This window comes from Bos taurus, chromosome 6 (assembly GCF_002263795.3).
Source record: "Bos taurus isolate L1 Dominette 01449 registration number 42190680 breed Hereford chromosome 6, ARS-UCD2.0, whole genome shotgun sequence".
Lineage (NCBI taxonomy): Eukaryota > Metazoa > Chordata > Mammalia > Artiodactyla > Bovidae > Bos > Bos taurus.
Window position 1 is genome coordinate 83,275,501 of NC_037333.1, and position 16,147 is coordinate 83,291,647.

At 39.9% G+C, this 16,147-nt stretch overlaps 1 protein-coding gene and 1 long non-coding RNA gene across 4 annotated transcripts in view; one reads left to right on the top strand and one right to left on the bottom strand.

Annotated features, from left to right (window-relative positions):
* Positions 1 to 2,000, bottom strand: part of CENPC (centromere protein C) — a 94,085-nt gene extending 92,085 nt beyond the window's left edge. For 2 of the 3 annotated variants that reach the window (XM_010806157.4, XM_005208030.5), the window contains exon 1: positions 1,768 to 1,995. In XM_010806157.4, coding sequence (XP_010804459.1) covers positions 1,768 to 1,785 — 18 coding nt within the window. In that variant the 5' untranslated portion in view covers positions 1,786 to 1,995. 3 annotated transcript variants of the gene reach the window in all.
* Positions 2,001 to 2,045: 45 nt separating this feature from the next.
* On the top strand, positions 2,046 to 7,086 carry LOC132345522 (uncharacterized). Its single transcript, XR_009494907.1, has 3 exons — positions 2,046 to 2,298; positions 5,324 to 5,401; positions 6,171 to 7,086. It is a non-coding gene; the product is annotated as an uncharacterized lncRNA (long non-coding RNA).
* Positions 7,087 to 16,147: the final 9,061 nt, after the last annotated feature.

A 16,147-nucleotide genomic window follows, 5' to 3' on the forward strand; every position in this document is an offset into this window, starting at 1 on the left:
CGGGTTCAACCCCTGGTCAGGGAACTAAGATCCCACATGCCTCCCAGCACCACTAACAAATAAAAATGAATAAAATATTTTTTATCTCAGTTAAAAAACAAATGGTCCAAAGACCTAAACAGATACCTAAGAAGATATACAGATGGCAAGTAAGCTTGTGAAAAGATGCTCTACATCATACATCAATGGGAAATGAAAACTAAAGACAGATACCACTATATATCTGACTGTGTGTCCAAAATCTGGAAAAATGACAATGCCAATTGTGGAACAATGCGAACTCTCATTTTGGAAGGCAAAACGGTACAGCCACTTTTCCGGTGGTTTCTTACAAAAGTAAACATACTCTTACCAAATGACCCAGCAACAGTGCATTTTTCTTTAGTCAACAGTATTAAAGTGTTGGTATAGACAGTACTTTTTACCATGAACACATGCATTATTTACATTATATATAATTGTCGGCTGAAAAAAATGCACAACTTGAAATTTATAATTTTTATTTGGTGACCTTACTTAGGACCATAGCTCAGGAGAAAACTCTCAGAGAGAACTACTCCAAAGAGGTAACGGAGGACCTAGGCTATACAGGAGTTTGGGCTGGGGGGGGGGGGGGGGGGGGGGGGGGGCGGGAATCAAGTATCAAAACTACTGCTAATCACGGAAAAAGACACCTCAAGCTAATGATTTTAGTACTTCTCTATAAATGCGAAGGCGCTAGAGTCCAGACTCACATAAGTCTCTTTATCTAGGGCCAGTAGCCTGTTTCCTCCATCCTGAAGTCCCCTCAGGCACACTTAGAGGCAGCTGCAGTTTCTGGTGGCCTGAAGGTGGGTTAGATTCTGTTTACTTAAGTGGAGGGCAATAATTTTTGTCCACAATAAACTTCTTTATGCATACAAGCATATATATACAATATAAATGGGAGTTCATCAATGCTGACGATCTTGAACGGGGAGATAAAGTAGAAACTAGGAATTTAGGATAGAGGCTGCTAAGGGTTGTATAACGTATAATAACCATAACAGGCTATGAGTTCGCCAATAGTCGGATACGAGACTCAGAGGCTAAAACAACAAAACCGTAAATCTAAACTACAGAAAAGGGAATACCAAGGAGTCCAGAAACTGTCCAATAAAAATGAGTTTCCGCCCCCTCAGGCATTCACCGCGTACACTTTTAACCAGTAGCTGCCTCTCAGAAACCTGTCAGAAACCTGCCTCTTCACACCAGCAATTCTGAAAGAAACGGTCCATTTCAAGGCTTTCCAACACTACCAAGGACAGAAAATTATTGGGAGGACTTGAACGGAAAGCTCAGTCGCTCAGTGGTGTCCGATTCTTTGCGACCTCATGGACTGTAGTCCGCCAGTCCCCTCTGTCCAGGGGATTCTCCAGGCAAGAATACTGTAGTGTGTTGCCATTTCTTCCTTCAGGGAATCTTCCCCACCCAAGGATCGAACCCTCCTCTCGTACAACTCCTTGCATTGGCAGGCAGATTCTTCACCACTGAACCACCTGCTGAATGCCTAGAAGTTAGGCTAAAAAGCAGAAATCACAAGATTCTCCAAAGAGAAAGTTACCCGTCACAACTGGATTACAAAAAGCCTGAGGAAACAACTGCAAGTAAAGTAACTCTGAATAGTGGCACCCGCTCACTTCCCAACTCAAAAAATTCGCGCAGCTTCCCATCGAAATCTCCAGAAGCGACGACGCTGGCCCGAAGCTTCATTCTCCCCGCCTCACCCGGTCCCAGGCCTGCACTTACCAGCCCCCATGCAGCCATGTTCCGGCCCGGCTTCGACCGGGCAGGGTTTTAGGGCGTAAGTCTACCCGGGTCAAAGCTCTGGGCAGCCCAGCGAGGATTCAATCACCCCAAAACCAGCCAGAAGGAAACCCAGCAGTGTCCTTAGGCGAGAGACAAAGGGAGAGGGCGGTCTCCGAGAGGCCCCAAGCTACCGAGCAAGCCCGCCCAGCCGCGCGCCGCTTACTACGCAATTTAAAACGGACTGCACATGCGCAAAATGGGCTTGCCGATTCCAAAGGAAGAAAACCGTTGTGTGCCCGCCCCCTCACTTGTACTCGCCCCTCCGCCTTTTCGTAGCCCCGCCCACCCGTAGTAGCCCCGCCCGCCCCACCCAGCAGCCCCACCCTATCCTCCCAAAGACTTAACGTCTCTTGCTCCCACAGCGTCCTTGTCACTTTCTGGCTCACTCTCACTCTTTCTCACGCGGAGGAGGTGTAAAACTTCTTGATAGTTACATTACAAAGTAAAATGTAATATTTGGAAGGGTACAAGGTAAAAAAATTGCTGAAAACAGTTAAAGAGTAATGTTTTACTGTGCAGGTTCATTAGCCACACCCTAGCCCACTTATGCCTCATCTCTGAAAGGAATAATGGTATATTAATAATAGTGATGGATGATGTATTCCCCCCACCATTATGTGGGGGGAGAGGAATTACTATTTTTGTGAGGCAGTGCTAACAAAATGATCTATGTAAGTACATACCATTTAAGTATGATGTCCTGAAAAGAATCCTAAATTAGAAGTCTTGAAACCTGCTCAGTGAACTAGCTATGTCATGTATGACAAGCTCTGGCACCATTTTGGCAGGTTCCTTATTTACATAATGGAAAAGTTAAGTTAGATGCTCTGAAGACTGAATGCTGCTGCTGCTGCTGCTAAGTCGCTTCAGTCATGTCCGACTCTCTGCGACCCCATGGACTGCAGCGTACCAGGCTCCTGCGTCCATGGAATTTTCCAGGCAAGAGTACTGGAGTGGGGTGCCATTGCCTTCAGTCGCATCAATCGTGTCCGACTCTGTGCGACCCCATAGACGGCAGCCCAACAGGCTCCTCTGTCTCTGGGATTCTCCAGGCAAGAGTACTGGAGTGGGTTGCCATTTCCTTCTCCAATGCATGAAAGTGAAAGTGAAGTCGTTCAGTCGTGTCAAGACTTTTAGCGACCCCATGGACTGTAGACTACCAGGCTCCTCCCTCCATGGGATTCTCCAGGCAAGAGTGCTGGAGTGGGGTGGCATTGCCTTCTACAAGACTGACTTAGACCTGACCATTTTATGATTTTGTGACCTTTTTTATTATTTAATAAAAAATGTATCAGGGAACTCAAATCAGAAAATGGATTACCTTCTCTTAGGCAAGGAAAACGAAAGCAAAAATGAATAAATGGGGCTTTATCAAGCTAAAAATATTTTGCATGTTGGAGGAAATTATCAACAAAATGAAAAGGCCACCTATTGAAGGGGAGAAGGTATTTGCAAGTGGTACATACAATAAAGAGTAAATACCCAAAATATACAAAGCGTTCATATAATTTAACATCAAAAAACTGAAGAACCCAATTAAGAGTGAGCAGAGGAGCTGAATAGACATTTTCTAAGGAGAGCCAACCAGTCCATTCTAAAGGAGATCAGTCCTGGGTGTTCTTTGGAAGGCCTGATGCTTAAGCTGAAACTCCAATACTTTGGCCACCTCATGTGAAGAGTCGACTCATTGGAAAAGACTCTGATGCTGGGAGGGATTGGGGACAGGAGGAGAAGGGGACAACAGAGGACGAGATGGCTGGATGGCATCACTGACTCGATGGACATGAGTTTGGGTGAACTCCGGGAGTTGGTGATGGACAGGAAGGCCTGGCGTGCTGCAGTTCATGGGGTTGCAAAGAGTCAGACATGACTGAGAGACTGAACTGAAAGAAGTCATACAGATAATTAATAGGTACATTAAAAGATGCTCAACATGAAAAGGGACCCCTCCTACATTGTTGGTAGAATGTAAACTGGCACAGCTTCTATGGAGAACAATATGGAGGTTCCTTAAAAAACTAAAAATAGAGCTCCTATATGATCCAACAATCACTCTCTTAGGCATATATATGGAGAAAGCCATAATTCAAAATGATATGTGCACCCCAATGTTTATTACAGTTCTGTTTATAGTAGCCAAGACATGGAAGCAATCTAAATGTCCATCAACAGAGGAATGGATAAAGAAGGTGTGGTACATATATACAAAGGAATATTACTCAGTAGTTAAAAAGATGAAATAATGCCATTTGGAGCAACATGGATAGATCTGGAAATTATCATACTAAGTGAATTAAGTCAGAGAAAGACAAATATCTTATGATATCACTTATAGATAGAATCTAAAAAAAAAGATACAAATGAACTTATTTACGAAACAGAAACAGACTCACTTAGAAAACTAACTTATAGTTACCAGAAGGGAAGAGGGGACAGGGGAGGAATAGATTGGAAGTTGGGAATTGACATGTACACACTGCTATATTTCAATTGGTAATCAACAAAGACCTACTGTATAGCACAGGGATGCTGCTCAATATTCTGTAGTAACCTAAATGGGAAAAGAATTGGAAAAAAGAATAGAAAAAAAAATTGTTCAACATCTCTAATTATCAGAGAAGTGCAAATCAAAACCACAAAGACAAGTCACTTCATATGTTGGTCAGATGGCTATTATTAAAAAGACAACAAATAACATGTGTTGGCTAATATATGGAGAAAAGGAAACACTTGTGCACTGTTGGTAGAACTGTAGATAAGTATAGCCACTATGAAAAACAATATGGAGATAAATTTTAAATAGAACTATCATATGATTCAGCAGTTCCATTGCTGTGTATTTAATCCAAGGAAAACAAAATTCAAAAAAATACTAATTCATAAATATTTATGCATCTCTATATTCATAGCAGCACTGTTTACAACAGCCAAGAATGGACACTGCCTAAGTGTCCCTCAACAGATGAATGAATTAAGAATACCAGTAGCATCATTTATTGAATTCTTGCTATGTTTTAGGCATTTCAACTAGATCTCAAAACAAATTAATCCAGATTTCAACAACCGGATCATAAAAAAGAATAAAATCTTCCCATTTCTGACCACAGGGATGGACCTAGAGGGTAATATGCTATGTGAAATAAGTCTGACAAGAGAAAGGCAAATACTGTATGACTTCACTTTTATGTTTAGTCTAAGAAACAAAAGAACAAATGTAACAAGATCAAAACAGTTATAGATACAGAGAACAAACAGGTGGTTATTGGGGGAATGGGGGAGGCAAGAAATAGGTGAGGAAGATTAAGAGGTACAAACTTCCAGTTTCAAAATAAATGAGTCACAGATATGAAATGTATAGCATAGGGAATATAGTCAGTAACTATGTAATAAAATATATTATTTATTGAATAAATTCATTAATCAAGAGTTGAACAAATTTTTTTAATATGTAACGTTTTAACAAATGTTGTTACCAGAAAAGACTTTTTTTTTATAGGAAAGAAGCACTGAAAAATCAGACAAGTCCGAGTTTCACTCTACTTCACTAATTCTACCGTCATGAACAAGTTAAACTGTAAGTTTCTCAATTCTCCTGTCTGTAAAATAGGAATAATGTTAAAGTTGTTGAAATCTGGATTAATTTGTTTTGAGATCTAGTTGAAATGCCTAAAACATAGCAAGAATTCAATAAATGAGGCTACTGGTATTATTATGGTGCTTTATAGACTTGGGAATCCCAGGGACGGGGGAGCCTGGTGGGCTGCCGTCTATGGGGTCGCACAGAGTTGGACACGACTGAAGCAACTTAGCAGCAGCAGAAGCAGCAGCAGAAGTTTTGCCAACCAGACTATATTATATAATTTGGTCTCACACTTGAAATAGTAATACACACAATTATTTACTGAGTGCATACTGTATGGCAAGTTCTATCCTAAAAGTTCTCTGTGCAATAACTTATTTAATTCTTAGAACATTCCTATGAGAAAAGACAACTAATATTGACATTTTATAGTCAACAGAAACAGAACAGACTTTAAGTAACTGCCCAAGATCACACTACCATTAAACAGCAGAGCTGGGCATGAACCCATGTGCATAACTATGTAAAACTATGTGAACAGAATTGAGATCAGTGGTTACCAGAGGATGATGTCATGGGGGAAGAAGACACTGACTACAGAGAATCAGGAGGGAAATTTTTCCAATGGTGGAAATAATAATTTATGTCTTGATCATAGTGGTGGTTATATGTAAAAATACATATATGACTATATGTATTTTTCAGAACTCTTAAAACTGTGCTCATTTTTAAATGAACTCTGTTGTAAATTATACCTCAATAGGGGTCACACAGAGTCGGAGGCGACTAAAGTGACTTTGCAGCAGCAGCAGCAGCAGCAGGGGTTTCTCTGATCGATCAATGGTAAAGAATCTGCCTGCAATCTCCCCTGGAGAAGGAAATGGCAACTCACTCCAGTATTCTTGCCTGGGAAATCTCATGGACAGAGGAGCCTGGCAGGCTACAGTCGCAAAACAGTGGGACACAACTTAGAGACTAAATAATACCTCAGTAAACTTAACTTGAAAAATTAAGAACATGAGAGAGAGACATACAAACCAAATGCAGTGTGTGAGCTTTGATCAGAGTCTTCAGATCAAAGAAGCTATATTAGAGCATTAAGCAACAGTGGAAAAGTAAAATATTGACCATTGTATGACCGAGAATTGCAAATTTTCTTAGATATTATAATGCTATTGTTAATGTAAGAGAATGTCCTTATCCCATTTGTTAAGTATATTCACTTAGGTTTTTCTGACAAAATTATTTTCAGATTCAAAGATTCTACCGGACTGTAACTGCCAAGTTAATAAAGTGTGCTTGCAATATGCAGATAGATGGCAGCAATGTTCACCAAAAAATAAATAAATAAATAAATAATAATGTTATGCACTATGTCTTAAAGTCCTGCATTGAGCTGGTAATTTTAGAGTGCTGTATAAACTGATCCAGCATTAAGTTTCCTATGTTATTTTGGCACCAACCATTTGATTCTTAGTTGTAATTATACTTCGTTATATAATACACTGCTTCTCTTAACAAGAACATAACAAATCTTTATTCTCTAGTCTCCATTTCTGTTGCCTCTAGTTTACTTCTACACAATATAACTCTTTTCTCATAAAACAGAGCTTTTGTAATTTAAAACACACTTAGATTTTCAAAAATTTAATACAGTTCTGCATTACAATTTTAACCTTGCAAAGACAAATTACTTTGATGGTACTAGGCAAAAATTTAAACAATGTACATTCATACTTGGGCTTCCTTGATGGCTCAGATGATAAAGAATCTGCTTGCAATTCTGGAGACCTGGGTTCGAACCCTGGGTTAGGAAGATCCCCTGGAGGACAGCATGGCAACCCACTCCAATATTCCTGCCTGGAGAATTCCCATGCACAGAGAGCCTGGTGGGCTACAGTCCATGGGGTCATGAAGAGTGGGACATGACTGAGCGACTAAGCACTATTGACATAAATGTGCTCTAGATACATTATTTGAATAGATCATGGGCTTCCCTGGTGGCTTGAAAGGTAAAGACTCTGCCTACAATTCTAGGAGATCAAGGTTCAATCCCTGGGTTGGGAAGATCTCCTGGAGAAGGAAATGGCAACCCACGCCTATTCTTGCCTGGAAAATTCCATAGACAGAGGAGCCTGGTTAGTTATAATCCATGGGGTAGCAAAGAGTAGGCACCACTGAGCGACTTTCACTTTCACTTTGAATAGATACATTATTTGAAAAATGCAGTTTATCAAAGAGCAGTACAGAATTTACCTGATTATATAAATATACACAAATAGAGAAAAAGTACCAAAAAAGTTATAATACCCATCCAAACAATGCTAATGGTATAGATAATGGAATAACATGTAATTTTCATTGTCTTCTTTGTGCCTTTTGCTTTTGTCTAAGACTTACATAAGTTTACTTATAATTAGAAAAAATAAGAAATTATTTTAAATATGTATAGGAAATGATATATATTATAAACTCAAGTGCCTAAAGAAAGTTTAAACAACAAAATGCAAAAATTGTAGCTTGCTGGAAATACCTAACAGTAAGAATTTACAAGCTGAAAGAAATAGAAAGATAAACTACAAGCAAAGTTGTAAGCAGAAACGATGTGCTGTTTATATAGAGAAAATTTGTCAGACACTGAAAAACTGTTTTGCAAAATAGAGCTAGATTATAGAGCAACTCCAATGTTAGGATAACTTTTCCCTTATTCCTATAGACCTTGGAAAACTGTATTGATCTGGGATAAGTTACATAAATTCATGCTAGCTAATTTAGGTATTTGTCAGCTTACAGTATGGTTGGAAGGGATGGAAAAGTAATGTATTTTGGGCTTTTAGGAATGATTCCCAAACAAACACTACAGAACTGAATCACGAAGAGCCAATTGCATGAAGCAAAGTGAAGAACTGGGAAATCGATTTTAATGCTTAGTCTCCAGAAAGTCACCATAATTACCAAACTGCCATGTCAAGGAAGCCACCAGAAGCAAGAAGTCTCCATGAGCAGGAAACATCCTTACTGCTTCTGGCTTCAGAAGCACATTGTACCTGCCCTGATTGTTATCAGAAAACCGGTGTTCCATGCCTTGACTATCAACACTCATGAAACTGGTGATCAGACACTGAGACTTCTGATAACATTGCCACAGAAAAATCAGATGCCTATAAATCATGCTCACCTACAGAAAAACCAAAGGACTGAGAAAGAATGAGTTCTGTCTCCCCTCCTCCTTGCCAATATTGAATGCAGGCCCTCTCTAATTGCAAAGACTGAGAAATGTAGTTTTTAACTTTTAAGCCTCTGCAGTAAAGAATGGCACACTAGCAGGGGTTGGAATGGATGTAAAGCACCAGCCTATGGTTAACAAGGTTATTGAATTAAACCACTCTGACAGAGCAACTGTCACTTCTGTAACAGTGATTCCTTACATTTTTTTTTTCCTTTCTGTCACAGAAGATCTAGTAGAAACCTTTTCTGAATAAAAATGACTTACTATGGCACAAAGTTTTCACCTATAAAGTCGTGAAACATAAATGTATTCAGTTCACATATCTTCAAGATTTACTGCAATACATGGCGATACAAATGGCAATAAATTGTCAACAAACATTAAGTAAAACAAGGGTCAGAAATTAGGACGTACTAGAATGGCAACCCACTCCAGTACTCTTGCCTGGAGAATCCCATGGATGGAGGAGCCTGGTAGGCTACAGTCCATGGGGTCGCTAAGAGTCGGGCAAGATTGAGCGACTTCACTTTCACTTTTCACTTTCATGCATTGGAGAAGGAAATGGCAACCCACTCCAGTATTCTTGCCTGGAGAATCCCAGGGACAGAGGAGCCTGTTGGTGCCGGGGACCAGCCCCGGCTGATCCAGGGTATTCGAAGGAGAGACAGCGTAGGCGAAGATCAGGAGACAATTGCTTAATTAAATGTTAATTAAGGATATAAAGAGTAATAGAATGAGGATAGCTCAGTGAGGAAATTTAGTGGAGAAAAGCGGCTGAAATAATGATAGCTCAGTAAGGAAATTCAGTGGAGAAAAGAGGCTGAATAATTCAGCCAGAAGGTAAGAGAAAGAACGACATGGTGAGACTAAGTTTCGGTGAACAAGGCCCGCACTTTATTTTCCAAAGTAGTTTTTATACCTTAAGTTATGCATAGAGGATAATGGGGGAAGGGGTAGAGTCAGGCAGCAAGCCAGGCTTTCTTCCTGCAAGCTTATCATATGCAAAAGCTTAGGTGATTTGCATCATCTTCTGGCCCAGAGGCCTGTTAACATTTTAAGACCTTTTCTTCAGAAAACTTATTTTTCTCTAAAGGTGATTGGTCAGGAGCCACCCTCCAAAAGCATTAGATAAAGTTGCATTCCTACAGCGCAAAGATGTGGTGGGCTATAACAAGAAAAAGAATTAACTCAAGGATCCCAGGTTACAAACATTAAAGCTACTACTTATACCAATTATATTAATCAATACACTGCCAGGGACACAGCAGGTAAGGGATATGGAAACTTAGCAGCAAACATTGGCCCAACAAGTGAAAATCCCTTCACCAATACAATTTCTAATCAATCTTTTAACTACTCAAAAGAATCTGTGTTTAGACAGTTTAGAACATCTCCTGCCTCTCACAGTTGGGAGGCTCTGAACAATCACATGTGGCCGGAAAAACCTATTCAGGCAGGCTAGAGGATTTCCAAAGGAGTTTGTAGGTTGAAACACTGTCACACCCAGGAATTATTAACTGGAGCTGTAAGCTAACTCTTTTTTCAGAGAGGTAGTGGGGGACAGCCCCCCGTAAAGTCAGAGGTGTAGGTGAAAACACAAAGCAGAAAGTAGGCAGACTCTGGTTTTGGGGGTATATGCTCGAGAATTTCCAGGGGGACTCCTGAAGCTCGATCCCGCCTTTGCGTATACCGAGCCTCCTTCCTCATGACCTTTGTCATGGGCGGAGTTCCTCACGCTGTGATAGAATTCCAGTTGAGCTATTCCAGATCCTGAAAGATGATGATGTGGAAAGTGCTGCACTCAATATGCAATATGCACTCAATATGCAATATGCCGGCTCCCGGCATGTTGGGCTGCCATCTATGGGGTCGCACAGAGTCGGACACGACTGACGCGACTTAGCAGCAGCAGCAGCAGAGAGGGATTGGAGACTCTTATTCAGATTTACCGACGGAATCAATTTCAATAAATTGGATAATAAAGTATTTTAGAGACCCTTACATATTGTAAAAATGTGCATTCATTCACTTTAATTGTATTATAACATAGATGACTTATAGATAACAAAGAACATTAAGATATTGGTTTTATGTGAGTTAATCCATATACTTCACTCAAAGCTGTTGAGTTATATTTTTCATATATCATGATTTAAAGCAAATTCCTGTGATGAAGATGGTGATGATGACGATACTAGTTGGCTTTTGAATATTTTCAAGAATTTTATAGTAATATAATTATGTTTGTTTATGTGCTCAGTTGATCAGTTGTGTTCAACTCTTTGTGACCCCACTGACCGTAGCCTGCCAGGCTCCATGGAATTTTCCAGGCAAGAATACTAGAGTGGGTTGCCATTTCTTACTCCAGGGGATCTTCCCAACTCAGGGATTGAACCTGTGTCTCTTGCATCTCCTGCATTGGCAGGCGGATTCTTTACCAACTCTGCCACCTGGGAAGTCCATGAATGTTATACAGGGCAACAAAAGAATCATACATCAACCAATGTTCACACATATCAGAAAAAAAGAAATTCCTGTCACAGTGGAGGCTAAGAACTAGAATCATAACGTTTTTTTCAGCTGGAAAAATTTAATAAATGGTTACCACAATCTATAATACTTCTTATTGACTTTGACTTCAACATAATCCCTGTATTGAAAAACTCAGTTTCCTGTTGATACAGAGGCTATATGAGTAACTAAAATACAATGGAACAAATACTATAATAAAAAAATTCATAAAATGCTATGGGAATGCAGGATGAGAGAGACAAATGTTCCTCTTGAGGATGGGGAAGGATTCAGAAAATCTTCACAACAAAGATATACTCAATCTGGGTCTTCAAGGGCAAGCAGGGAGTTGTATTAACAAGAGGGCAGAAGGGCACCAAAGCAAAATGTACAGTGATTGGAAAGGTATGAGGAGATGGGAAAGACCATGAGTATTAAGACAACTGGGAGTAAGCAAAGTTACTAGAAGAGAGAGTATTTTTAAGGAGTAGATTTAAAAGGGTTAGGAACGACCTTGTGATGTTTGAGCATTTTGTTGGTGCTCAATTAATATTTAGTGCTGATGAAAAAGATAAAAGAATTAAACTGGAAGGACTGAGACTTCATAAAATGTTTGAAGCAGGGAAATGACTGGCTTATACTGCATTTTAAATGGATCAGAGAGGCAAAGAGTGGAAAATAGGAGGATGCTAGAAAGAAGCCAACCCACTCCAGTACTCTTGCCTGACAAATCCCATGAACGGAGGAGCCTGGTAGGTTGCACTCCATGGGGTCACTAGGAGTCGGACACGACTGAGCGACTTCACTTTCACTTTCATGCATTGGAGAAGGAAATGGCAACCCACTCCAGTGTTCTTGCCCGGAGAATCCCAGGGACAGGGGAGCCTGGTGAGCTGCCGTCTATGGGGTCGCACAGAGTCAGACACGACTGAAGCGACTTAGCAGCAGCAGCAGCAGAAAGAAGCCAGGGCTTCCCAGGTGGTGCTAGTGGTAAAGTATCTGACTGGCTATGCAGGAACTTAAGAGATGTGGGTTCCATCCCTGGGTCAGGAAGATCCCCTGGAGAAGGGCATGGCAAGAGCCTGGTTGGCTATAGTCCGTGGGGTTGTACAGAGTCAGACGCAACTGAAGCAACTTGGCATGCATGCAGAAAGCAGCCTGTTGCAGCTCTTAAGGCAAGAAATGAGGAAGCTGTTATCCCAGAACTGGTTTGTTCAAGGTCTGGAGCTAGTTAGCAGCAAAACTGGCTTCTCTCCCTCTGCTCCAACACTTTTTCTTACCTACAAATGTATTATTCACCACTTAAAACTTGCAATATCTGTAAGAGGATTTCTATTGTAATGGTGCAGTGGTATAATGATGTTGAAAGTCGTGGACAGGTCCAACTGGATAATTTCAGCAGGATTTTTGCATTTTGTCAGTTTTAGGGGGATATAATTTGAGCATTGTTATATTAAGGATCAATTTTACTTGCAAGTTGGCAAATCAAAGAAACTTACAGAAGTTGTTGAACTGGTTTTTCTTTAGTTTATTTTTTAAGTTAAGAAAGACATAATTAACTAGATGATTATTTCTCAGATATATTCCTATCTTTACATTTTTCTAGAGATATTCTTTCTCCCATGAAACTCTCTGGCCATAAGGCCAGTGACTACTTTTCTTCTATTCCAACCACTGATGATTACCAACATCCTGTCTCCTGCCCCTCTTCTTCATTTCTCAGTTCTCATCCCTCCTTTCACTTCCCCTTTGTATTATAGCTACCAGCTGTCAAGAAGGTGGATTAGGTCATTTGTCAAATTAGATTTTCCTTTGCCACTCAAATCACTTCCTTAGTATACTGAAACTAAAAATTAATTATGGCTTTGTCTCAAAAAATGTACTTGGACTTATATTTTATCATTTAAAGTTTGGGGTAGCAAGAAACAGGTCTCAATATAAAGGCAAGGCAGTAACTCTGAATCTTCCTCTCCCAATTTCAGTTTCAAGCTGCTTTGAGGTCCTTTAATGGACTGGAACCTGGTGGTCTGGAGTCTGCCAATAAGAAAGTAAAGCAGAGATAAAGAGGCTGATATTCCTTGGTTTATGCAGAAAGCCAATAAAGCCCCTGCACGGGGCTTGCTCTGTTCACGAAGGCCTCAGGCGCTCTCTCAATGGGGTTAAAGAGCACAGAGCCTTCTCAAGAGGGTCTTAGATGCCCGGGCAAGAAAGTGAACTCAGCCTCTGCACTCCAGGGGATCAGCCTGAAAAAGAGAGAGAGGGGGAGAGAGAGAGAGAAAGACGCGGGGACCAGAGCTCTGATGGAGCAAAGGTGTTTTAATCAACATGGTGTGGGCATATATACTGTCTTACAAGGTAGTTATTCTCAGCAAAGATAAAGATTAAAATTCCAGACTTACAAAACATAGGCGATCCATATTAGACAGAGAGAGTTGTAAACAATCACTTTTACCGTGAGGTTCACAAGAAGGAAGAGGGTATTTACCACCGTATAGACTAATGAAGGAAATGCCTGGATTCCTCAGTCCTGGAGAGGCTTGCCTCTCAATTCCTGAATATTCAGGAATTAATAAGGAACAGAGGATTCCTGACAGATCCAAAACAGCACACAGAAGCCTCCTGTTAAATGCTTCCTGACAAAGCTGTTTTCATTTTCATAATGTATCTGAACACTCTTTAGTTTACTGATAATCAGTCTGTATTGCTCTACCTGAGAAGAACTTACTTGTAAATCTGTGCAATTGCAATGGGTTTCTCTATAATTCCTTGCTCTATAGAACTTCTGTCACAATTAATCCTCAGACATTTCCTCTAGGTGCTCAGTCACCTAAGAATACTCTGTGGCCCAAAGGAACAATGTCTCTTTTTCTTTGAAGCTGAATAATTCAGTTTCTCATTTCACTAGAAATATTTTATTCAGACTATATATCAACTTTTTTTAAAAAACTTAAGCCAAATTTAATGGAAATCCAACCACTCATATTTCCTTGGGCCTCCTGCCCAGATTCCCCTAGATCTCGACCTAGAAAATGCACTAGTGCCCCTAAGACTCCAAGTCTTGAATAAAAACAGCTCAAATAAAAATTTCAGGCTTATCACTTAAAAGCAATGAGATCCAGATAACAGGAGAACTCACTGTTCTGAGGAGTTCTAAGAAGCCAGTGGGGCTCAGTGGACTCATACTCGTGTGGAGTGCCAGTCAGGGAAGATTCCAGGTATCTTCTGGTGGGTTATTGCTTGTATCTTGCCAACTATACCATGCATGTGAATGAAAAAGTTAATCAATAGTACATCTAAGAAAGAAATGGAAAACTTTATTCAAGCCAACCTGAGGATTATAACCTTGGGAACAACCTTTCAGAAAGTTCTAAGGACTGTTCTGCTTATTAGAGATCAAAACACCATTATATAAGTTTTTGAGACAAAGAGTTTTAGGTCAAAAACATATTGACAGTTTACACATGCCAGTACAAGCAAGTGGTGGGTCATCACACCTCCTTACCAGATTGAGAAGGAAGGTTATCTCCCAGGGAGGCCTGATTAATGCAGATACACAATATTGAACACACTGAAGGGGAGAGAAGAGGCCCAAGTGGGCAGAGAAAAATTTTATGTTTAAATTCTTCTTGTCTGGCTATAAAATAGGAATTTTATTTCATCATACCTCATTTTATAGACAATCTGATTCCTCACACCTACAGCTAAAGATACATTAGAACCATACTGGTGGGGAAAACCTCATGGTCTTTCCATTAGGAAAGGAGGCTCAGATTGGAGATTCCTGTATTGCTTTGACTGATGAGAATAGGCTAGTGTAACAGGGAAGAATGCTTAGGGCTGCATCCTAGACCTCAAGCAACTCTGTAATATTAAGGGTGAAATAGCAAATGGTGGAACCTCTCAAGCCCCCTGCAAAACAAATGAGATATCCTTCCTGTGTTCCTCTCTCCCATCATTCTTTGCACAGTGTTGTACCAAATCCAGTCTCTCAAGGACCATTTTCCACAAGCAAATAATGAATGCATTTGGGCCTCAGTGTAGCTCTATAAATCTTACTAGGTAGCAGTACCCCATCTATGCATCATACCATCGGTGATCCTCTGCTTAGAAAGCAAAAAAGAACAAAATATAAGCTTGAAAATTTACAGCTTTCTCTGCCAGACATATTTTTCCAAATATCCACTGGTAAATGACCAACTCAAAATATTGATTGACAAAGAAGGGAAAAATATCACATTCCCATAACTGCAGTTTACATTTAGTGAACCATCAAAATGGGTGTGGGATAAATAGCACCATTTTTCTAAAAATTTAAACAAAGTTCAGTTCTGAAATGCGGTCCTCCCTTGCTATCAGTAGGTGATCAGTTCCAGGACCCCCACCGATACCAAAATCCTTGAATGCTCAAGTTTCTTATATAAAATAGCAGAGCATTTGCATATAACCTACAAAATCCTCTTGTATACTTTAAATCATCTCAGTTATTTATTATACTTAATACAATGTATGAAAATAGTTTTCAAAACATGGGAAATTCAAGTTTTGCCTTTTGGAAGTTTCTGAATTTTTTTTCTAAAATTTTCTATGCATAGTCAATTGAATCCATGTAGAATCTGGATAGAAGACCAGCTGTACCTAAAACAGAATAGTATTAATACAGTTATCCTATGAAGTAATTTTTAATGAAGTGGAACTAATTCAAGTCATGTCTTCTTGGGATAAAAATGGGCAGCAACAAACAAAAAAGGTGGGAGAAAACAAACATGACCTTGGTGTCTCCCTGAAAGTCCATAATCTCCACATCTGTTCTTTTCATCCTCTGGTGATATTACTTTTCTGTTTATTTTGCTCTTGTAATTCTAAACACATGTAGTTTCCTGAGAGATTACCCTCTCAAAGTTGGTCTACGCCTGTTCTTTCTTACTTCACAAAAAGTAAAGAAAAAAAAGTGTGCATGTGTCCTATTGGTGGTTTAAACTCTTAGCTGGCACTTCCTCTTT